Source organism: Erinaceus europaeus, chromosome 22, assembly GCF_950295315.1.
Source record: "Erinaceus europaeus chromosome 22, mEriEur2.1, whole genome shotgun sequence".
In the NCBI taxonomy this organism is placed as follows: domain Eukaryota; kingdom Metazoa; phylum Chordata; class Mammalia; order Eulipotyphla; family Erinaceidae; genus Erinaceus; species Erinaceus europaeus.
Window position 1 is genome coordinate 8,189,949 of NC_080183.1, and position 23,983 is coordinate 8,213,931.

The following is a 23,983-nucleotide window of genomic DNA, read 5'->3' on the forward strand; positions in this document are numbered from 1 at the left end:
CTGACATCTCCCTGTCCCACATTCAGCAGCTGTCAAGCCCAGGCTCTCCGTTGCTGCAGTCTGGGAACAATGTGTAAGGTACTTTCATATTTGACATCTGCCTGCCCCAGTCTCTCTCATGTCTTTTGGTTAGTTCCTCCTGGCATTTATTCAAGATCAGACAAAAAAAAAAAAAAAAAAAAAGGACTAAATTGGAGGTAAGACCTTCTATAGGGGCAGTGGAGAACCTTCAGGCAAACAAGGACAGCAGTGACCTGGAAAGTGGCACCGTCAGTAGAAGTCTAGACTGGCAACGTCAGGCCCCAACACTGCATGTGCCAGAGTATAGTCTCCCTCTCGCTCTCCCTCTCCTGCCTTATAAATCTTTCTGATCAATTATTTTGTAGTTAGAAGGCAGAAAGGGAGGGTGAGAGAGATACCACAGTGCTGTTGCTTCCTTCAACGCGGCGGTGGCCAGGCTCGAACAAGGGTGACCAGCATGGTTAGGCAGCACGTTACCCGCGAGAGCCATTTCACCGTCCCCAAATAAATTCTTTTGTTTGTTTTTATTACCGCCAGGGTTATTGCTGAGAAAAAAAAAAAAAAAAAAAGGAAGGCTATATTTTAACACTTAAGAAATCACAGGTGAGGGGCCTTGTGGTGGTGCACTGGGTTGAGTGCACATGTTAACACATGCGAGGACCCAGGTTCAAGCCCATGGTCTGTTCTGTGTTTGCAGGCGAGGCTTCAAGAGCAGTCAAACAGTGCTGCAGGACTCTCGTCTCTCATCTCTCTCTCTCTCTTGCTTCCAGGGTTATTGCTGAGGCTCAGTGCCAGCGCTACAAATCCACTGCTCCTTTTAGCCTTTTTTTCCCTTTTATTTTCCCTTTCTATTGTATTTGATAAAACAGAGAGAAGTTCAAAGGGGAGGGGGAAACAGAGAGGGAGAAGGAAAGATAGACACCTACAGACCTGCTTCGCCCCTCATGAAGTGTCCTCTCCTACAGATGGGGATCAGGGACTTGAACCCAAGTCCTTACGCACAGTAACGTGTGTGTTCAACCAGTTGCACCATCACCCAGCCCCCCTAATAAATCTTTTTTTGAGAGAGTACATTTAATCTTCACACAACTTTAAAGTGCATGCACATTAGATATTTATGTAAAAGCTTGACGATTAAAACCTTGAGCTCTTAAGCCAGCAATAGCCAAGAATTGTTTCGGTTTTGCCTCCAGGGTTATTGCTGGGGCTTGGTGCCAGCACTGTGAATCCACCGCTCCTGGTGGCTGGGTTTTTTTGTTTTGTTTTGTTTTGTTGGATAGGACAGAGAGAAATTGAGAGAGGTGGAGAAGACAGAGAGGGGGAGAGAAAGACAGACACCTGCAGGCTTGTTTCACCGCTCGTGAAGTGACTCCCCTGCAGGTGGGGAGCCGGGGGCTCGAACCAGGCTTCTTGTGCAGTTCCTTGCACTTCGCACTGTGTGCGCTGATCACCGACTGGCCCCCTGAGAATTCTGTTTTACCTAACACTTGTTATTCTCCCTCTCAAGGTGGAGAAACTTTCACCCTTTATCTGGTGTTAACATTAGCACTGGATTCAAAACTCCGGTAAAGCAAGTCTTCGATTTTCAGTTCCGTTTTGTCGGAACGCACGCCGTGTTACTGTCTTCTTTCTTGATATTAACTTAGTTCTACAATGAGTGCCAGAAGAGATTTTTGAATTTTCTACTGCAAAATTAGCGGCTTTTCTTTGTGCTACCCATCTTTCCGTGCTTAAGGAGAGACTTTTAAACTGTACCCTGGTCAGGAGAGGATGAAGTCACCACGCTGAGATTCTAATGGCCCTAAGAATCAGCAGAGCTAGCTGAAAGCTATGGAAATTAGGAAAACAAGCCAATAGCTTTCATGCGCTGCTTTCCCCCCGCCCCAAGATAGAAATAAAAGTGGACGCAAGGAAAAAAAAAAAAGAAGGAAAAAGGCTAACTTCAATTCGCATTCCTTCTGAAAACACTTAAGAGATGTTTATTTTGTATCAATTCAGTCGAGGAGTGCATTATGAATATCTTGTGTTTAATATCATAGGTTGCCTGTTTTCAGGAAAAGATGTCACTGCCAAGGTTGGACCAGGTGCTTCAGAAACAAGTCTTCCTTGGTAGGTTCATGTGCTTATGCTAACCAACTAAGAAAACTAATAGGAGTTATCGATAAGGAAAATGCTCTACACATGCATTTTAATGATCTTTCTTTGTACAAGGACTGAGGCTGCCCCAGACAAAACTACTCGTGACAATTTCAAGTGGACCTTAAATTCCCTGAGCACTGCTGCCTCTCTGGTGTGTCTCTGTTTCTCTAGAAAGTTACTCTGCTCTGTAAGAGGGACCTCAGAACTGTCACAGCTTGCTGCGTGGGGAGGCCTGGACTGGAGCCCTGGCACATGGGCGTGCCAAAGGCAGCACCAGGGGAGCTCCACAGACGGTGAAGCAGTGCTGCAGTGTCACTCCCTCTGTCGTCCGCTCTCCCTCCCTCTGTCATGCTCACTGTCTCCAAATGATAACCAATTATTATTAAGGCTGCTAGCAGCATCATGTATTCTTGAGGTCCTGCCTTCATTCCTCAGTGCCACATTAAAAAAAAGAGGGGGGTGTCAGGCGGTAGCGCAGTGGGTTAAGCACACATGGCGCAAAGTGCAAGGACCAGCATAAGGATCCCGGTTCAAGCCCCCGACTCCCCACCTGGAGGGGAGTCGCTTCACAGGCGCTGAAGCAGGTCTGCTTTCTCTCTCCCTCTCTGTCTTCCCCTCCTCTCTCTATTTCTTTCTGTCCTATCCAACAACAAACGACATCAACAACAACATAGTACTAAGCACAAGGACATACACAAAGATCCAGGTTCGAGCCCCTGGCTTCCCACCTGCAGCTGGGACACTTCACAACTGGTGAGGCAGGTCTGTAGGTGTCTGTCTTTCTCTCTACCTCTTTATCTCCCCATCCTCTCTCAATTTCTCTCTATCCTATCCAATAAAATGGAAAGATGGCCACCAGGAGCAGTGAATGATTCACAGTGCCAAGAAATATAGATATTTTATATACTGTTTGCTGTAATCTGTGCTGATGGGACAAGGGAGAATGAATATACATACAGGTCCTAATCACAGGGCCAGGCGCTGATACACTGGGTAGAGCACACGCGTTGACGTGCACAAGAACCCAAATTCAAGCCCCTAGTGTCCACCTGCAGGAGGAAGCTTCAGAAGTAGCAAAGCAGTGCTGCAGATGTCTCTCTTTCTCTTCTTCCCTCTCTTTTTCTATTTCTATCTCTATTAGATAGGAAAGAGAAAGAAAGAAAGGAAGGAAGGAAGGAAGGAAGGAAGGAAGGAAGGGGAAAAGACATGACAGCCAGGAACAGTGAATTCATTATACAGGCAATGAAGCCCAGTGTTAACCTTAGTGGCAAAAATAATAAATAATTATCTTTGTCCTTAACACCTTTTAATACCTGTAACCAAAATACTTCTACAGTTAAAATTTGATTTCATATACTTATATTTTATTGACTTAACATTATAAAATAGTTATGTTTCTACCTTCTAGCCTTTATAATCAAGACTTTTACTGTCTGCATAGAATTTCAGCATGTAATTTATGATAATTTACGAAGCCTATCTTCTATTGTTGGATATTTCGACTGTTTCCCAGTATTTTTTTTTGTTATGACATTTAATGCTACAAAGAACATGACTGCCAAGAAAGCACTTTTCTTTTCCATGAAATTTCTTGAGGATCAAAACTCGAAACAAACTGAATGAGTAGAGTGACTTGCTATCATTTCCTCACACTGCTTTCTAGTTTAGTGCTCCAGTGAAAATCTCCTTTCTGAGTCAGTGATTGTTTCTCAGACCCGACAGCCACAGCACCGCCTCACCACTTGAGACGCATCCCCCCTACAGACACGGAGCAGGGGCTTGAACCTGGGTTTCGGTGCATGGTGACATCTGCACTCTACCAGACGGGACACCATCCAGCCCCAACGTACGCCTACACTGAACTTCTCTGTTCCAGTCTCTTGGAAACAGAGTTGGCAGTCAGCTGAGGTCAAGAACAAACACCTCATCACAGACCCCTGCGAGCGTCCACCCGGCTTTGACCTAGCACGTTATGATTGGGCCCTCCTCAATCGCTATCGAACAGGCCATGGCTGGTGCGCCACTATGTTCCATCGCTGGTGAGCCAGAGACGACCCGAACTGCCCCTGCGGCTCCAGACAGACTATGACCCACATAGTCAACGACTGCCACCTCTCCAGATTCAAAGGAGGTCTCGAAACTTGACATCAGGCTCAACCTGATGCTGCTGACTGGCTACGGAAGAAGGGCAAACGCTAGAAGAAGAAGAAGATTGTTTTTCAGAATTGTCTGTCATGGTTTCATCCCCACGTTACTAGTGTGAGATTGTCTTTGCTTCTTTTCTTTCATGCAGCATTGGGGCTGATGTCTCAGGCTTGTACAGTACCTTCATCTCAGAACATGGTTTTCATTCTTTATTTTAGTGTTGGGACCATGTGTAAGCCTGATAGAGCTTAGGGAGAACCACCCCCATCCTTGGATGGAGGTCTGAGAAGATAACCTCTTGGCAAGTTTCTCTCAACCGAGGTGAGCATAAGGGGGGAAACTCAGACTTGGTTCTTTCCTTCTTGACTCTCAGGCCCACAGATACCCCAGTACTTCCCTCCATTAACTGCAGGCCACATGGCCGCAGATTCACTTATTCAGTCACCTTCTGATCACAGAAGAACACACCTTATCACACACTTCATCACACACCTCAGACCCCAGACAAGAGAAATTCCAAACTATACGGCCTTTTGATATCCATCTTCTCTCTGTCTCACCCTACGGGTTTAACCCCTATGCTTCTCTCAAATACCTTTGGATAATTAAGTTGCTTGTGTCATGGAGAATAATTGTCTTGTATCTCATCAATTCCTGTCATACCAGCCCCCTACCTTAGGGGCATGCTGACTGTTAAGAAACCTGTAATTTCTGACATATTTCAACAATAATTACCTCCATTGCTTTTCTATATAATTCATGTTCACTTTGCTAATAAACGGACTCTAGGATTCTGGGATTCTAGGACTCAGATTCTAGGCACGCTAAGAGTCCCCTGGTGTCTTTTACTTCGTGTCACCCCTGTCGTGAGCAAGAAAGAACCAGCCCGTTACCTTTCCCCTAGAGACCACCCCGCCGGAGAGAGAGAGAGATACCCCGAAATTTTAGCAAGAGGAGAGAGGGAGAGATAGGCAGGCAGAGAAGATAATGTTGCCTCTGCAGTATTTCTTGACAACGCTTCCTCTGGCGACCGTCACGGAACTCTCACCAGGGGAAGGTTGAACCTAGAGCCTCACACATAGTAAGGCACACACACTACCAGGTTAGTTCTCTCCTAGGTAAGCCTCTCACATGGTTAAAGATTATTATTATTATTTTGTTTTGTTTTATTTTTGAGAGAGAGAAGGAAGAGACTACCAGAGCTGGCTTAGGTCTGGCTTCTGTCAGTGCTGGAATAAAACTGGGATCCTCAGGCAGGCAAACCCTATGCTCTAGCAAGCACAATGAATGATCTCCTCAGCTCTGTGTTTCTCAACATACGTTGGCTATCCCACGTTCAATCCCTGGCACCACATGTGTCAGAGTTCACAGGAGCTCTGGTCTCTCTTTCTCTCTCTGTCTCTTTCATAAAAATAAACATATAGAAAACACAAGTAGAACCTGAACTGGAGTTGGAGTATTGCACTAAAGTAAAAGTCTCTGGGGTTGTTGCGGGGGGGGGGGGAGAGTACAGGCCCTGGAAAAGGATGACAGAGGACCTAGTGGGGGTTGTATTGTTATGTGGAAAACTGAGAAATGTTATGCATGTCAAACTACTGTATTCACTGTCAAATGTAAACATTAATCCCCCAATAAAGGGAAAAAATAAAATAAAAATAAATAAACATAAATAAATTTAAAAAATGGGAATGGTGTCAGGCAGTGGTGTGCCTGGTGGAGCATATGTATTACCATGCACAAGGATCCAAGATCAAGCCCCTAGTCCCCACTTATAGGGGCAAGGGCTTGGACCACTTTTCATAAACAGTGAAGCAGTGCTGCAGGTGTATGTGTGTGTGTGTGTGTGTGTGTGTGTGTGTGTGTGTGTGTCTCTCCTTACCGACCCCTCCTCTCTCACCTTCTGTCTCTCTCTACTCAATAAATAAAACTAAAAATAAGTGAAATAAAATAATAAACCTTGAAACCAAAAAAAAAAAAATCCCATTAAGGAATCCCCACAGATGTGGAGATAAGCCTATTGTCTATGACTTCTACAAATATTCTCTCCTATCTATCAGTAGGCTTCTGTTTTGTTTGAGGTTAAAAGCCACGGCCAGGGAGCAGACATTCCTGGCCAGGTGCAACGGAAGTTCTGTGACAGTTCAATGCTTTCACAGGTGTTTACGATTCTTTTTATTTTATTTTATTTTCCCTTTTGTTGCCCTTGTTGTTTTTTTTTTTGTTGTTGTTGTAGTTAATTATTGTTGTTGTTGCTGATGTCGTCATTGTTGGATAGGACAGACAGAAATGGAGAGAGGAGGGGAAGACAGAGAGGGGGAGAGAAAGACAGACACCTGCAGACCTGCTTCACCGCCTGTGAAGCGACTCCCCTGCAGGTGGGGAGCTGGGGGCTCAAACCGGGCTCCTTAGGCTGATCCTTGTGTTTCACGACACGTGCACTTAACCCGCTGTGTTACCATCCAACCCCCCAGGTGTTTGTGATTCTAAATTGACCATATGACCAGCAATGCCACTGTTCCTGTCTTGCCTTCTAACCGATACCTAGGAACCACTTCTGCACTTACACAAATTTTCCTATTGGAACTAACAATGGATTTGAAATGATTAGTCATGTTCTAATCTAAAAACTCCATCTGTGTATAAGGCTAAAAAAAAAAAAAAAAAGAACATTTCAGGTCCTAAGTTATGACAATTACAATAAAAGAAAATAGCATGAATTCAATACTTACAGTCTTTATATCATTTTCATGATGAAAGATATACTCAAACAAAGCCTAGGAAGAAAAAAAAAAAAGATGCCAAAAATATATTAGGTTTTATTTTAACCAAAGCACTCTATTGTTATATGAAAACTCAAGTCATTCTGCCAGCTAGAATGAACCAAAATAACGAGTCACTTCTCTAAAGTACCTGGAATTGAAATGCAGAGTCCCTGTCACTGTTGTGACCGCTTGTCTTAAAATACAGCTACTCACAATTAATCCCTGTTTTTTTACAGAGCACAAGCTAAAAAGATCAGATAACTGAGTAATTGTTTTCAGATTACACACACTATTTTACTAGGAATAAATGAAAAAAAAAATCATACCCCGACAATAGGATCATCATTTAAAAAAAAAAGACTTAGTTAATTCTATACATATTACAAGCCATTTTCCAGGGACCATGATATTAACAATGGTAGTTTAGGAATTGTGAATTTAAGGAATCGTGAATTTAGGAATCGTGAATTTAGCAATCAGTTCAGTTTAGGAATCTGAAACAAAACAGAATTTAAGAGTGATATTGTTGTTTTTTTTTTTCCACTCAGTTCACCTAGATAAAAGAGCATGACCGGAGTAATACTGGGTGATACTATGATAAATAAGCATGACTGGAGTAACACTGGGAGATACTAGGATAAATGAGCATGACTGGAGTAATACTGGGTGATACTACGATAAATGAGCATGACTGGAGTAACACTGGGAGATACTAGGATAAATGAGCATGACTGGAGTAACACTGGGTGATACTACGATAAATGAGCACGACTGGAGTAACACTGGGTGATACTAAGATAAATGAGCACGACTGGAGTAACACTGGGAGATACTGTGATAAATGAGCACGACTGGAGTAACACTGGGTGATACTAAGATAAATGAGCACGACTGGAGTAACACTGGGAGATACTACGATAAATGAGCACGACTGGAGTAACACTGGGAGATACTACGATAAATGAGCACGACTGGAGTAACACTGGGAGATACTACGATAAATGAGCACGACTAGAGTAACACTGGGTGATACTACGATAAATAAGCACGACTGGAGTAACACTGGGAGATACTACGATAAATGAGCACGACTGGAGTAACACCGGGTGATACTACGATAAATGAGCACGACTGGAGTTAACACTGGGAGACACTGCGATAAATGAGCACGACTGGAGTAACACTGGGAGACACTGCGATAAATGAGCACGACTGGAGTAACACTGGGAGACACTGCGATAAATGAGCACGACTGGAGTAACACTGGGTGATACTACGATAAATGAGCACGACTGGAGTAACACTGGGAGATACTACGATAAATGAGCACGACTGGAGTAACACTGGGTGACACTACGATAAATGAGCACGACTGGAGTAACACTGGGAGACACTACGATAAATGAGCACGACTGGAGTAACACTGGGTGATACTACGATAAATGAGCACGACTGGAGTAACACTGGGTGATACTACGATAAATGAGCACGACTGGAGTAACACTGGGTGATACTACGATAAATGAGCACGACTGGAGTAACACTGGGTGATACTACGATAAATGAGCACGACTGGAGTAACACTGGGAGATACTGTGATAAATGAGCACGACTGGAGTAACACTGGGTGATACTACGATAAATGAGCACGACTGGAGTAACACTGGGAGATACTGCGATAAATGAGCACGACTGGAGTAACACTGGGTGATACTGCGATAAATGAGCACGACTGGAGTAACACTGGGAGATACTGCGATAAATGAGCATGACTGGAGTAATACCGGGTGATACTACGCTTATCCATAGCATCATTAATTTACACTTGCAAAGAAGCTAGTGTTTCTTGGAAGCTATTCAGGCTATTAGTAAAGATGGCTCGGACACAAACACATAAAGACTGGGAGACAGCTCACCCTGTATCGCTCATGGCTTCCCATGCTCAGGCCCTGGGTGTGAGCTCCAGGAGCACATGGGAGTAACACAATAGGAGGGGAAGCTCTGCGGATGTGGTTTCTCTCCCTCTCTCTCTGCCTCTATCCACCTCTCTCTATATGAAACACAAAGTCTACACACACAGAGAAAAAAAAAGCCCAGGATCAGTGACCAAGGTCCCAGGGTCAGAAAAAGAAAAAGAAAAAGAAAGAGAGAAAGAATAGGAGAGAGATCAGAAAAAAGAGAGAGAGAAATCAGGACAAACCTCCCACCCCCATTTATTTGTTTAAATTTATTTATTATTGGATAGAGTGAGGGAAATTGAGAAAGATGGGGAAGACAGAGAGGGAGAAAGAGAGACACCTGTAGCCTTGCTTCACCTCTCATGAAGCTTCCCCCCCATGCAGGTGGGATGACAAAGCCCTTCTTTAAGAAACTATTCTCGGGGTCGGGCGGTAGCGCAGCAGGTTAAGCACGCATAGTGTAAGCACAGGACCAGCGTAAGGATCCTGGTTCAAGCCACCGGCTCCCCACCTGTGGGGGGGGGGGTCGCTTCACAAGCAGTGAAGCAGGTCTGCAGGTGTCTATCTTTCTCTCCCCCCCCCATGTCTTTCCCTCCTCTCTCCATTTCTCTCTGTCCTATCCAACAACAACAACATCAATCGCAACAACAACAGTAATAACCACAACAACGATAAAACAACAAGGGCAAGAAAAGGGGAAAAAATAGCCTCCAGAAGCAGTGGATTCATGGTGCAGGCAACTAGCCCAGCAACAACCCTGGAGGCAAAATCAAAGAAAGAAAGAAAGGAAGGGAGGAAGGAAGGGGGGAAGGAAGGGAGAGAGAGAGAGAGAGACAGAGAAAGAAAAAGAAAGAAAGAAAGGAAAGAGAGCAAAAAAAAAAAAGAAACTATACTTGAGGGCCAGGCAAGTTGGGCACACGTTACAACATCTGAGGGGCAAAATGGTGAAGCAATGCTGCAGGTGTCTCCCTGTCTCTATCCAATAAATAAATAAAATAATTTTTTAAAGAATCTACTCCTGACCCTCTATTTTCTCTGCTATAAAGGAAAAAAAAAGTGGGGGTTGTACTGTTATGTGGAAAACTGAGAAATGTTATGCACGTACAAACTATTGTATTTACTGTTGACTGTAAACCATTAATCCCCCAATAAATAAATTAAAAAATAATAGTAAATAAAACTCTATACAACCACAAAAAAAAAAAACAAAAAAAAACACCTAAGTCAGAGGACCTAGTGGGGGGTTGTACTGTTATGTGGAAAACTGAGAAATGTTATGCATGTACAAACTATTGTATTCACTGTCAAATGTAAAACATTAATCCCCCAATAAAGGGAAAAAAAAAAAAAAACTAAGTCAAGGCAAATGGGACCAAGTGCAGAAACATCTGGCATCATTCCTATAACCCACTAGTAATGTACAAAATCTGCTGAAATCCAATAGCATACACCACGTCTATCCTGGAAGCTTCATTATGATGACGATGATGATGCCTGATTGAACCTGAGAGAGGAAGAGAAGACAGAGAAGGAGGGAGATAGACACCCGCAGACCTGCTTCACTGCTCGTGAAGTGTCCCTCTTGCAGGTGGGGAGTGGCTCAAACCCAGGTCCCTGAGTACGGTAACGTGTGTGCTCAACGGGGTGGACCATCACCTGGCCTCCTGGAAGTTTCTAAATTCAACCTAGGGTAGTGGCCCCACTGAATGGTATCAAGTAGTTCCCAGCCTCCTCAAGCACAAGGCCCAAGGACGCAGGGAGTCAGATATTCCCTATGTGTTCATCTGAACACTCGACTCTCACGTGGGAAGAGCAGGTACGTAAAGCTTTGCCACTCTGCTAAATACAGCTCAGTGGGCTGCTGTCAAGGAAGGAATTAAAACATCATCGAGCACGAATAGGCTGCTCATCACTAACTCCAGTGGCCTTTTGTTTTCGGGTTTCAAGTTCAGGTCTGTATGGCATCCATTTTTTGTTTTCCCTGTTGTGTTTGACATTTAGTAAATATGCTAAATGCCATAAAAAATAAGATTAGAGGGGAGTTGGGCGGTAGCGCAGCAGGTTAAGCACACGTGGTGCATAGTGTTAATGGACGGGCATAAGGATCCCGGTTTGAGCCCCCGGCTCCCCACCTGCAGGGGAGTCGCTTCGCAGGCTGTGAAGCAGGTCTGCAGGTGTCTGTCTTTCTTTCCCCCTGTCTTCCCCTCCTCTCTCCATTTCTCTCTGTCCTATCCAACGGCACCTAACAATAACTACAACAATAAAACAAGGGCAACAAAAGGGAATAAATAAAATAAATATTTAAAAAATGAGATTAGAAATAATTTCAGCATTTATGCACAGACAGAACTGAGAGATCATAGCTAAAAATCTGTGCTAAGCATTAATAAACCTTTGCAAAATACACATCCTGCCTCTGAGTTATTAAAAGCACTCACCTCCAAGTTTTTTATTTTATTTTATACTGATAAGGTCATGGATATTCTTTTATCTCTTTTTCTCTCACCCTTTATTAGTTTAAAGGAGCATATAATTGCTAAAGAATTTGCCTGTCTGGTCTGAGCCGTTCCTATAGGAACTCCTACTTAATTAGTAATTGGGAGTACCTGCTTTTTGTTTTAATTACAAAATCCTACAAGGTCAGAAAAGTATTTTTCTGAGAATAGTCCAAGTTGGAAAAGGAGAGACCAAAAATAGACACATACACAGATTTGACTTTCTTTTAAAAGAAAAAATAATTTTTTAATTATCTTTATTTATTGGATAGCGACAGCCAGAAATCAAGAGGGAAGGTGGTGATAGAGAGGGAGAGAGACAGAGAGACACCTGCAGCCCTGCTTCACCACTTGGAAAGCTTTCCCCCTGCAGGTGGGGACCGGAGGCTCAAACCTGAGTCCTTGTACATTGTAATACGTGCGCTCAACCAAGTGTACCACCACCTGGCCCCCAGATTTGACTTTCTAAACTACACTCCATGAAACGACACTTCATGGGCTACTTTCTATGTTCTAAATCACTGATCTTGATGAGGAAAAAGAAACAGAGAGAGAATTTTCCATAATAATGGTATATAGGTTTTATTTCTGAAGGACTTTCCGTAAGTCAGTACTAAGAAAGCTTACATATCAGCATCATGAGACATTTCTGGTTTAGTCAAGACAGGACCTTCCCTGCACAGATACAGATGTCCTTTTTTTTTTTTTCCCTTTTCTTTTCCCAGAGCACTGCTTAGCTCTGGCTTATGGTGGTGCAAGGATGGGTTTGAACCTGGGACTTTGGAGCCTCAGGCATGAGAGTCCCTTTGCATAACCATCATGCTATCTACCCCCATCATGCTATCTAGCTATAACATGACTCATAACATAAGATCATTTCTTAAGTACTTACATACCTTTGCCAATTTAGGTTTCTGGGAATATTTTGTTAAATTCAGTCTAGATAAATGGATGAAAGGTCCGTCAGGACTTGTAAGCATAGAAGCCTGGAGGAAGAAAACAACAGGACAAGAAATCTGGAACTCTCTTAAAACAGATCAAGTTCATCATGCATAAAAATTATAAAGGCAACATAAGTTTAAAAAAAAAAAAAAAGGATTGTGCAACAGTTTTCCGTTATACCAGTGATGAAAAAGCCGTGTCACACACAGAATGCGAAGGAACTCTGGTCACATGAGGCTGCAGGAAGCTGAGAGAGAGCTTACTGTGCCCAGCCGCATGAATCTCCCAGATGAGCTGGTGATGGGCCGGGCTGTGTAGGTGGTCCTGGGTGTCTTGAGGGCTTGCTCCATGGTGCCTGGCCTGCCACTTTGTGTGCTGGGCCTCAGGAAACCTGTAACGGGCCTTCCAGCTTGAGTGACGGGCCTGTGGAGACGGCAAGTTGCTCAAATATAAACAGGAGCCGCCCGGGAATGGAAGAGCAGAACACAAGCCCCGAGGACATACCTGACAGCTGGACTCGGCCCTCCTGTCGGATTACATCCAGGGAGTTTCAGAGATGTTCCAGGGCCTGTGGGGTGAGACGGTATGTACAGTGTGTACGGTCTTCGCTGAACTATAGAAATCGCCAACTAGGGAGCTGGGAGAAAACACAAGGCTTGCACATCTTGGGGACCCAGGTTCAAGGCCTGCCATCACCATATGCCAGAGGGGAGGAGTGCTTTGGGCTGTCTGCACACTTTTTCTATCTCTCTGTCGTTCCATGTCCTTTCTCGTAGCAAAATGCATCTTTTTAAAATTTTGTTTTTTACCGTGGTAATAGCAGAATAGTCTAATTTTAAGATTTTAATTATTTTTTTTTATTTTACAAAATTACATGTCAACAGGGGTTTAAATCCACACTATTGCCACCACCAGAGTTCTGAGTCTTCAGTCTCCCCACTGCAAGCCACCACAGTTCCCCTAAGGTTGTAGACATGGGCCAGTCATCTCTACAACTATCTCTCCACATTTATACATAATTGCCCCCCCCCCTTTTCTTCCTGATTCAATCCTCTCTTCCCCTCCAAGCCACACAGAATACATCTTTAGGGGCCAGGTGGTGGTGTGCCTGGTTGAGCACACACATCACCGTGTGCAAGAACCCAGATTTAAGCCCCCACCCTCACCCCCCATCCCCCTCTGCAGCAGGGGAAGTTTCATGAGCAGTGAAGCAGGGTTGCAGATGTCTCTCTTTCTCTCTCCCTAGCCCCCTTCCCTCTCAAGTTCTATCAAAAAGAAAGAAAGAAACAATAATAAATCTTTGCCAAACACTGTCAGCCGGTGCAGCTTGCAGTGCTGGCCTGGTGAAGAAGGCACCAGTGACAGACAGGAAATGTGTTGCAGGCAGATGTGTCTGAGGCCATCACTGCCTGCGGCCCTGTCATTTCCCTCCTGCTGTTGTCACAGTTAATCGGCATGGCCCACCTGTGGGGGAGGCAGGAGTCAGGAGTAGCCACCGAGCAAAGATGAAGAGATGTAAGTAAACCTGTCAATTCGGCTGCTATTCGGACTCAAGCCCAGGAGACCCCAAGGCATCAGAAATGTTGGTTTAACACTCAGTGTTTATTTTTTCATACCAACTTGTGCCCCCAACAAGAGATCATATCCCCACAAGAGCTACACATTGCGGTGGGAATTGTGTGGAGTTGTACCCCTCCTACCCTATGGTTTTGTTAATTAATCCTTTCTTGAATAAAAAAAAAAATTATAAAAAAAAAAAGAGCTACATATTAGCATTTTAACTTCACAAAAGCAAAAAGGATGGGGGGAGGAGACAGTTTTCACTTTTAACATATTTTTGCCTCTCAACTCCCATTTTAAAGTTCTGAATGGGCCATTACTTTCCCAAACACATAAATGACTGATAAATGTCACAGCGAATCAAGCAGCAGCGAGACCCCTGTGTGTCAGGGTCACCACCCGACTTCAGTTGTACCAGCTCTCCTCCGCCCAGCACCCTGACTTGTGTGTGAAAGGGAGTCACATTCAACGTATCAATGCAGCTACACTCTTGTCCTCTCCCTTACTCTCACTCTTTATAAATAAATATATACATTTTACCACCAGGGTCATTTGGAGGCTTGGTGCCAGCACTACAGATCTGCTGCTCCTGGCCAGCACTTTTTCCCATTTTATTGGATAGGATAGAGAGAAATTGCGAGGGGGAGATGGAGACAGAAGGGGAGAGAAAGAAGGGGAGAGACAGAAGGGGAGAGAAAGAGACCTGCTTCACCACTTGTGAAGCGACCCCCCTAGTATGTGCACGTAACTGGGGCGTCACCTCCTGGATCCCTGATTAGCCTTTTCTCTTTTCCCTTTAGACTTCACAGAAGCATGATTTCACTCCTCTGGGCCACATTTTTATTTAGAGAGAGCTTCCTCCAGTGCCAAAGCCCCTCCTGCATGGTACCAGGACACAAACACTGGGCTGTATTCAGAGCAAGGTGTGCACCCTACCCAGTAAGTTATCTCTCACCCTTCAACAATAATTCTTTATTCGTTTTTTATTATAGTTAATGGTTTACAATACTGTTGTTGGTACATGGGTACAATTTCCCATTTCACCATGATAGGTGTCTGCAAAATGCTCTCAGCTCCAGCTTGGGTCCCTCCCACCATCACTGGGACCTCAAAGCCTCACCCCCACCCCCCCCACCCCCCCCACAGAGGGTCCTTCTCCTTCCCCAGAGTCCTTTGCTGCTCCTTGTTCTCCCCCCCCCAACTGGGGAGATTAATAGTCTACAGTCTATAGTCTACAGTTAAGTTGTTGGTACATGTGTAAAATTTCTGTTTTCTGCAAAACATTCTAGCCCCCTGCCTCGGTCTCCCTCCACCACCGTGTGTACCAGGACCTACAAGTGGCCCCACGCCCACCCAGAGCCCTTCCCTTTGGTGCAGGACACCACGTTCTTTTTCCTCAAGTTCTGCCCGTGAGTGAGATCATCCGTATTCATCCCTCTCTTTCAGCTCTTTCTCCCTTAACATGATTCCTTCAATCTTCATCCAAGATGAGGTAAAGAAGGTGGCTTCATCATTTTTCACGGCTGAGTAGTATTCCGTTGTGTATACAGACCACAACTTTCTTTGTCACTCAGTGGTTGCTGGACACCTAGCCTGCTTCCAAGTTTGGGCTGTTACAAATTATGCTGTTATGAACAAAAGTGGATATTTATCCTTCTAGATCACTCTACGGGTAGAGAACCTTCTGATTTATTAGCTACACAGTTCAGGTGGAATGCATTTTATAAGCCCTTTCACAGTGCATAACATAGCTTTTATTGAAAAATTGGTGGTACGTCAATTTCATACTACACATCTGAAAGAATATAATTTAATTGCGTGAGGAAGGCCCTTGTTCTGCAAGGCACAGAGAAACCTTTCATCTGAGGTGATGTTTCCCCATGTTTCCTGGATACAGTATCTCGTCTTGTGATTGCATGAAGGAAGCCCCCCCCCCACCTCTTAGCTGCAAAGCCTGTACTCACGCGGGACTTGAGCGATGGCGTTCTCATCCAGCATCATTTCCGCAATCCCTTCCTGCACAACGTCAATCTCGTCGACATAAACCATTTCTGTCAGTGCTCGTGCTTTCAGAATCCAAGCAGCCTGGAGAGCATGGATGAAAATAAGACGTGTGACACAGCATCATTAAGTACTGCACAGTCATCTTTCATGGTCCTTTTTTTTTTTTTTTTTTCCTGTCACTGTGGCTTCACTGCTCTAAGGCAACACTTTAATTTTAGATAGAAAGAGACAAAGACACCACAGCACAGAAGCTTCCTTCAGCACGCTGGGAACGGGGCTGAAACCCGGATCACGTGAGCATAAAGCAAGCAAGCACACGTGCTCCAAGTCTGCCATCTTGCCAGCCCTGATCTTCTTTTTCAACTTCTGCCTGTGAATGAGATCATCCCATATTCATCCTTCTGTTTCCGACTTATTTCACTTAACATGAATTTCCCCATTTTTTTATTGAACAGGACAGAGAGAAATTGAGGAGGGAGAGACAGAGAGGGAGAGAGAAAGGAAGGCACCTGCAGACCTGCTTCACCACTTGTGAAGCAACCCCCCCCCCCGTAGGCGGGGGGCCGGGGGCTCAAACATGGGATCTTTACATGGATACTAGAACTTAGTATTACGTGTGCTTAATCGGGTGCACCACTGCCCGGCTCCCTCATTTAATTTTCTTGTTGAACATATTTATCCCTGACTGCACTGTACTATTGCAAAGGGTTCTGACAAGAAACTAGAGCAAGAAGGTCACATGCAAGGGCCCAGGTCCCTGCCTGTAGGGAAGAAGCTCTATGAGTGGTGAAGCAGAGCTGCAGATCTCTCTCTCTCTCTCTCTCTCTCCCCCTATCAAAATCAAAAAATAAAGAAAGAAGGCCAAGCCACTACTCACCAAGAAAAAATAGTGCAGGGATTACACACTAAATGACAGTGTGGTGATTACCTGTTGGTCTTCTAGCATGGTGGTTTAAACACAGAAAGGCCTTTAGACAAAATCTGACTGTAATAACCTCTTAAAATAAATGAATAGGGAGTCGGGAAGTAGCGCAGTAGGTTAAGCACATGTGGCACAAAGCGCAAGGACCGGCATAAGGATCCCGGTTCAATCCCCTGGCTCCCCACCTGCAGGGGAGTCACTTCACAGGCGATGAAGCAGGTCTGCAGGTTTCAAAATAAATAAATAAATGGATAATGTTATAACAAGGTGCTTTCTGCCTTCCTCCTTTGGAACTCAGTCCTTCACGGGGGGGGGGGGGGGGGGGGAGGCAATGACACACCTGGTTGGGACACGTTACCATGCTCAAGGGCCTGGGTTCAAACTCTGATTCCCACTTGCAGGAAGGAAATTTCACAAGTGGTAGAGCATGGTTGCATGTAGAGTGTGTGTGTGTGTGTGTGTGTCTTTCTCTTCCCTTGTCCCCTCTCAATTTCTCTGTTCTATCAAATAAAAGAGTGTGGGAGACTTCTCTGACTCCTTAGCTCTGCGTCTGCTTTCCTTCTGTCTTTCTCAAAGGGCACTCTCTTCATACTTTTATTATATCATACATTTATGTTCCAAACATATGCTATCCACTCTTCCCAAGGATGCACTTTTTTAAAATATATTTTTTATATTTCTTTATTACCTTTTGTTGCCCTTGTTTATTGTTGTGTGTTGTAGATATTATTGTTGTTGTTATTGATGTCGCCATTGTTGGACATGACAGAGAGAAATCGAGAGAGGAGGGGAAGACAGAGAGGGGGAGAGAAAGAAGCGACTCCCCTGCAGGTGGGGAGCCGGAGGCTAGAACAGGGATCCTTACGCCAGCCCTTGCGCTTTGCGCCACCTGCGCTTAATCCGCTGCGCTACCGCCCGACTCCCAGGATGCACTTTTTTTTATCTTGCTCACTTTGGAATTTTCCATAAAACCCATGGTTTTTATACACAAGAGGTATCCCAAAAATGTTAACTTAAACTGTGATCAGTTTGTCCCAAGCTCCCAAGATCTCTTCAACACAACAACTGCTCTGTGATCTAGCCAGCTGGAAACCTCCCAGAAGCTGGGGGACCTTGGAAAGGGAGTAAGGATTCTGGAAAATAGCTTCTCCTGGTTCTACCAGAAGAAATTAGACGCAAAGAGCTACTCAACAGGGAGTCGGGCGGTAGTGCAGCGCTCGCAAAGCGCAAGGACTAGCGTAAGGATCCTGGTTGGAGCCTCACAGGCAGTGAAGCAGGTCTGCAGGTGTCTTTCTTTCTCTGCCCCTCTGTCTTCCCCTCCTCTCTCGATTTCTCTCTGCCCTATCCAACAACGATGACAACAACAGCAACAATAATAACTACAACAATAAAAAACAAGGGCAACAAAAGGGAAAATAAATAAATAAATATGAAAAAAAAATTTTAAAAAAGATCTACTCAGTAGGGGCCAGGCGGTGTTGCACCTGGTTAAGTACACACATTACAGTCTGCAAGGACTTGGGTTCAAGCCTTTGGACCCCACTTGCAAGGGGAAAGCTTCATGAGTGAAGCAGGCCTTCAGGTGTCTCTGTCCCTATTCCCCCCTCTCCTCTCAATTTCTCACTGTCTCTATCTGATAATAAATAATTTTTTAAAGACCTATATAATAAAGTACTTGGTTGTCAGAAATAGTCATGATTTCTTTGTAAGGATCCTGGTTGGAGCCCCTGGCTCCCCACTTGCAGGGCGGTTGCTTCACAGGCGGTGAAGCAGGTCTACAGGTGTCTGTCTTTCTCTCCTCCTCTGTCTCCCCTCCTCTCTGCATTTCTCTCTGTTCTATTCAACAGCAATGGCAACAATAACAATAATAACAAGAACAAGGGCAACAAAATGTTGAAAAAAATAGCCTCTAGGAGCAGTGAGTTCATAGTGCAGGCACTGAGTCCCAGCGATAACCCTACGGGCAGAAAGAAAGGGAGGGAGGAAGAAAGAGAGAGAGAAAGAAGATAAATCAAACTGCTTTGGGCTCGAAGATAGTTCCACCTGGTAGGGTGTGTGCCTTGCTCAAAGAAAAAATTAAAACTGTCAATACAGTTTGCCCTGTGGATGATACTGAGGAATGGCGTCGTTTAAACCAAAAGGCAGATCTGATTCCACCAGAAGTAGCAAAGGAGACTTGCGGGGAGGGACTGCGGCTCACCAGTCTTGCGGGGAGGGACTGGGGCTCACCAGCCTAGAGAACCGGCTATGTAACAATTCAATGAAGGGGGAGGGGGGAGGGAGAGGAACAGATGAGAAACATAAATGTCCCCCCAAAGTCCTCAAGTGGTTCTGTCGGCCATATTGATCACCTCTCTGTCACAGAGCAGTGAGCAAGGTCCTGAGAAGGAACAAGATTTAAACTCGAATCCCCCTGAACAGACAGCCTATTGAGTTAGCTGACAAGGCAAGGCGGTGTGTGACAGGTGACAAGTTAGTGGTGCAGAAAATAGCCTTGTAGGAATTAAAGGAGAGATCCTTTTGTGGGCTACAGAAACTGGAAGGCATGTATAAAAACTTTTTTTTTTTTGGAAGAGCATCATTTTCCTGTAATGGGAATTAAGAAGATAGTTGTCGCAACATACTTAGGACACTTAGGTTCCTAAAATGAAATTACATTTACTCCGATGATAGGGTTTTTTTGTTTGTTTGTTTGTTTTAAGCTTGTACATTCATGGATGAGGTTTACTAGATTTTTTTTTTTTTTTGCCTACAAGGTTATCACTGGGGTTCGGTGCCAGCACTACAAATTCACTGCTCCTGGAGGCTACTTTTCCCATTTTGTTGCCCTTGTTGTGGTTGTTATTCCTGTTATAGCTGTTGTTAGACAGGAGAGAGAAATAGAGAGAGAGGATGGGAAGACAGAGAGGAGGAAAGAAAAACATCTGCAGACCTGCTTCACTGCTTGTGAAGTGACCGCCCTTGTAGGTGGGGAGCGGGGGGCTTGAACCCGGATCCTTAGGCCAGTATTTGAGTTTTGTCCCATGTACGCTTAACCTGCTGTGCTACCACCCAGCACCCAGTTTACTGGATTCTTATCAGGTAACTTAAAATGTTTAAAATATTCTGTAGAAATTTAACGGGATTGAATGAGCAGGATATGGGCTCAAAGAATTAACTTTGTGTGTGAGGAAAAAGAAAAAAATTGATTCCAGTTGGAACTGCATCTAACTATGAGAGCCAGCAAAGTGTGGAAACGATTTGAAGTTTGACGCCCAGAGAAGGTAACGGATCAGGCACATGGCCAGTTCTGCACTGCTATTCCCAGGGGCCAGGGAAGTCACCGCCGGCTTGCAACAATGGTTGAATTCCAAAGATGGACATAACTCATCTTGATCTATCCTTACGGGATCCCCTCAGTCTATTCTACTCTACAAGTGCCTGATAGTTTCCTTTTTTTGAAAGGGCATTCTCTGCACCACACCCTGATGGGGACAAGAGCTGCAACTTTTGCTGTGGACACAGCAAAGTCGATTTGGGCTCTGATGTCTGCTTCCCATTTTACTAGCGGTCGCCCACTGCCTCCCAGGTCCTGGGAAGACAGCTGAGCAAACCACAATTTCACTCTTAGGATGCCCTTAACCTTAGCTCCTAAGACTGGTGGTAGCTCTCTGAGCTGGGCGGTGATGCACTAAGTAGAGAGCACATATTACAGTGTGCAAGGACCCAGGTTCAAGCCCCCGGTCCCCACCTGCAGGGGGAGAAGCTTTACAAGTGGTGAAGCAGTGATGTTGCAGGTGTCTCTCTTTCCTCTCTACCTCCCCCTTCCCTCTCAATGGCTCTTTGTCTCTATTCAAAGTAAAATACGAATTTTTTGAAAACCTAGTTGTAGCCCTTAGGAATTTCAGTGCTATGAGAGAAATGTAACAGCAAAAGTCAGACACAAGCTATGGAAGGGGCCCCAAGAAAGACACTGGACTGCCTGGAGGTAAAAGAATAGAAGAAACACTTGGGGACGGGTGGTGGTCAGCACCAGATAAAGATACACACAGTACGAAGGGCAAGGATCCTGAGCCCCCTGGCTCCCCACCTGCTATTACTTAATCTACTATTACTTAATTTTGAGTTTCATTAGCATCTGAGGATGTTAATCTTCCTGACTTTCTGTCCTATCAAAACGATGACCCTGACCACTAGATTTCACTGCTTGATTAAATTCAGACTGTATTCAAAGAACTGCTCTTGGCAATATGAACAATTCTTGAGATTTTAATGAAAACAGCAGATGGGGCTTTGGCTTTAAAAACATTTTGAAATTTTTTACTTTGGAGACAAGCCAAGTATGTTTCACAGCCCCCTAAAATCCTCTGCCTGTTCAAAAGAGAGAGATTCCAAACCAATTAGTGATTTCCACATACTCATGGCAAAGCATGCTAGGTATTCTTAAACTGCTCCTTGGATCTAGCGAAATATAAACTGGTTTTATCAGATGTGTTTAACTTACTGATAAACAGCAGGGTGGTGAAGTTTTAAAAACATGCTGTTAATGGAAATGTATCTGAATGCCTATGGATTGTATCTGAAATGTATCTGAATGTATCTGAATGCCTATGGATTGTATCTGAATGTATCTGAATGCCTATGGATTGTATCTGAATGTATCCGAATGCCTATGGATTGTATCTGAATGTATCTGAATGCCTATGGATTGTATCTGAATGTATCTGAATGTATCTGAATGCCTATGGATTGTATCTGAATGTATCTGAATGCCTATGGATTGTATCTGAATGTATCTGAATGTATCTGAATGCCTATGGATTGGGAGCACTGTGGAGTCAATAAGAAAAAGTAGATGCTTAGTGATTGTTTTGACAGATTCTCCCAATCTCCATGAGTTATTTTCTCTTGATCTGCGGAATCTAATTCTATCAGATTCACCAACTGAGTTCATCCACAGAACATTACTCTTGAGGCAAATATCTGACAGCCAACATCAGGAAAAAACTGATGAGGTAAATTCAATTTCCATTATGAAAATAAAGGTTAAAACGTACAAACTTGACTGACTGAGCAAAACATGTAAATTGTCCAGTTCTTGGGCAGGGGTAGATAACATAGTGGTTATGCAAAGAGACTCTTATGCCTGAGGCTCCAAAGTCCCAGGTTCAATCCCCTGCACCACCATAAGCCAGAGCTGGTCAGTGCTCTGGTTAAAAATAAATAAATAAGGGAGTCTGGCTGTAGCGCAGCGGGTTAAGCGCAGGTGGCGCAAAGCACAAGGACCGGCAATGGGGATCCCAGTTCGAACCCCAGCTCCCCACCTGCAGGGAAGTCACTTCACAGGCGGTGAAGCAGGTCTGCAGGTGTCTATCTTTCTCTCCCCCTCTCTGTCTTCCCCTCCTCTCTCCGTTTCTCTCTGTCCTATCCAGCAATGACGACAACAACAATAATAATAACTACAACAATAAAACAACAAGGGCAACAAAAAGGGAATAAATAAAATAAATAAAAAATAAATAAATAAGTAAAACTGTGCAGTTCCACTTAATGCAAAATGCCAAGACAGTAGTTTAAGGCATGTAGAAAGATAATTTGGTCAGGTTATTAACAGACAAAAGCTGTCAGACCTGACTTAGACATCATTAAAATCAGTAACACAAGCTCTGTCCAGCCCCAACAAATGAAAACTTGGACCCAAGTAAGATACTGTAAAAGACCCATCTATTTTGAAGTTGTAAAGAGGGACAAGTAGGGAGTCAGTCTTGCTCCTTTTGTGTTCTTTTATTGAATAGGTCACTAAAATAATGAAGTCAGCAGTGACAAAATGGGCAAATACGAAAAACTGGTCCTCTGGGGAGTCTGCGCTAGTTGGAAACTTTTTACAGTTTTAAAACCATACAGTGCAATTGCTGATGTTTCAATTTAATCTGAATCAAAATGTTCTATAATTACAGAAAACAAAAAGCACATTACTAGGGCTGAGGAAATAATGGTTATGCAGAAAGTCTCTCAGGCCTAAGGCACTGATAATAAAAAGGTCTTCAAATCAGTTATGTGCCCCCCCCCTTTTTTTTCCCCCAGAGCACTGCTCAGCTTATTGCTCAGGGGGGAAAAAAAAAAAGGAGGGTGGGGGCACATGACTGATTTTTATAAATGAAGACCTTCTTAAATGACTTATACACGCATATGCTTGCATGTATGGAATTTCATCATCCATCAGTTTGGAAATCGAGATAATGAACATCCCAAAGGCCAATGGCATTCTTTCAAGGAATAGAGTGCTTATACAGCTGCTTAGTGATTCACAGGCCTTCAGGGGCTGGGTGGTGGCTCACCTAGTAACATGCACATAACACCATGTTCAAGGACCCAGGTTCAAGCCCCTGGTCCCCACCTACAGGGCGAAAGCTTCAGGAGTGATGGGGCAGGACTACAGATGTCTTTCTTCTGTTACTCCCTCCTACTTCTCACCCTCAGAAAGAGAGAAAGAAAGAGAGAGAGAGAAAGGAAGGGAGAAAAAAGAGAGAGAAAGAAAGAAAGAAAGAAAGAGAGAAATGAAGGACAGGGGAGACAACATATGGCTATGCAAACAGATATGCTTGATGCTTCACATTCTCAGGTCAACCCCCCAACACCACCATAAGCCAGAGTTGAGCAGTCTTCTGGTTAAAAAAAAAAAAAAGGTACTGGGAACTGTAGATTTGGAGCGCAGGTACCAAGCCCCAGAGATAACACTGATGGCAAAACAAATACATATTTGTATATTGTTTTCTTCTAAAAGGGGTGGTGACTACACACACACATAAAGTCACGCAGACCCCGTGTGATGTTCAGATCATTTATTTACTGAAAAGACCGTGTTCCCATTCCCTCTCCCAGGGCTCCCCGCGACCCGCTCATTTGCTTGTGTCTTAGCCAGTCGTCTCTCTGGCCACGTCCCAGACGGAGATCAGGTCTCGGACTACCTCTAACCACCACGTGATGGACATATGTCTGGTCAGAGTGCCTTCCCTTCTCACTGTGCACACTCCTCTCTCTACAAATGAACCCTAC

General features: G+C 44.2%; 1 protein-coding gene across 3 annotated transcripts in view; it reads right to left on the bottom strand.

The window, feature by feature from the left end:
- Positions 1-23,983, bottom strand: part of TTC8 (tetratricopeptide repeat domain 8) — a 79,259-nt gene that overhangs the window by 41,319 nt on the left and 13,957 nt on the right. The window contains exons 2-6 of one of the 3 annotated variants that reach the window (XM_007526823.3): positions 15,987-16,107; positions 12,967-13,030; positions 12,726-12,885; positions 12,417-12,506; positions 7,035-7,079 (exon numbers count right to left, since the gene is read on the bottom strand). In XM_007526823.3, coding sequence (XP_007526885.1) covers positions 7,035-7,079; positions 12,417-12,506; positions 12,726-12,885; positions 12,967-13,030; positions 15,987-16,107 — 480 coding nt within the window. The remainder of the gene's footprint in view (positions 1-7,034; positions 7,080-12,416; positions 12,507-12,725; positions 12,886-12,966; positions 13,031-15,986; positions 16,108-23,983) is intronic. The other 2 variants (XM_007526824.3, XM_060181231.1) reach the window with 2 other exon arrangements.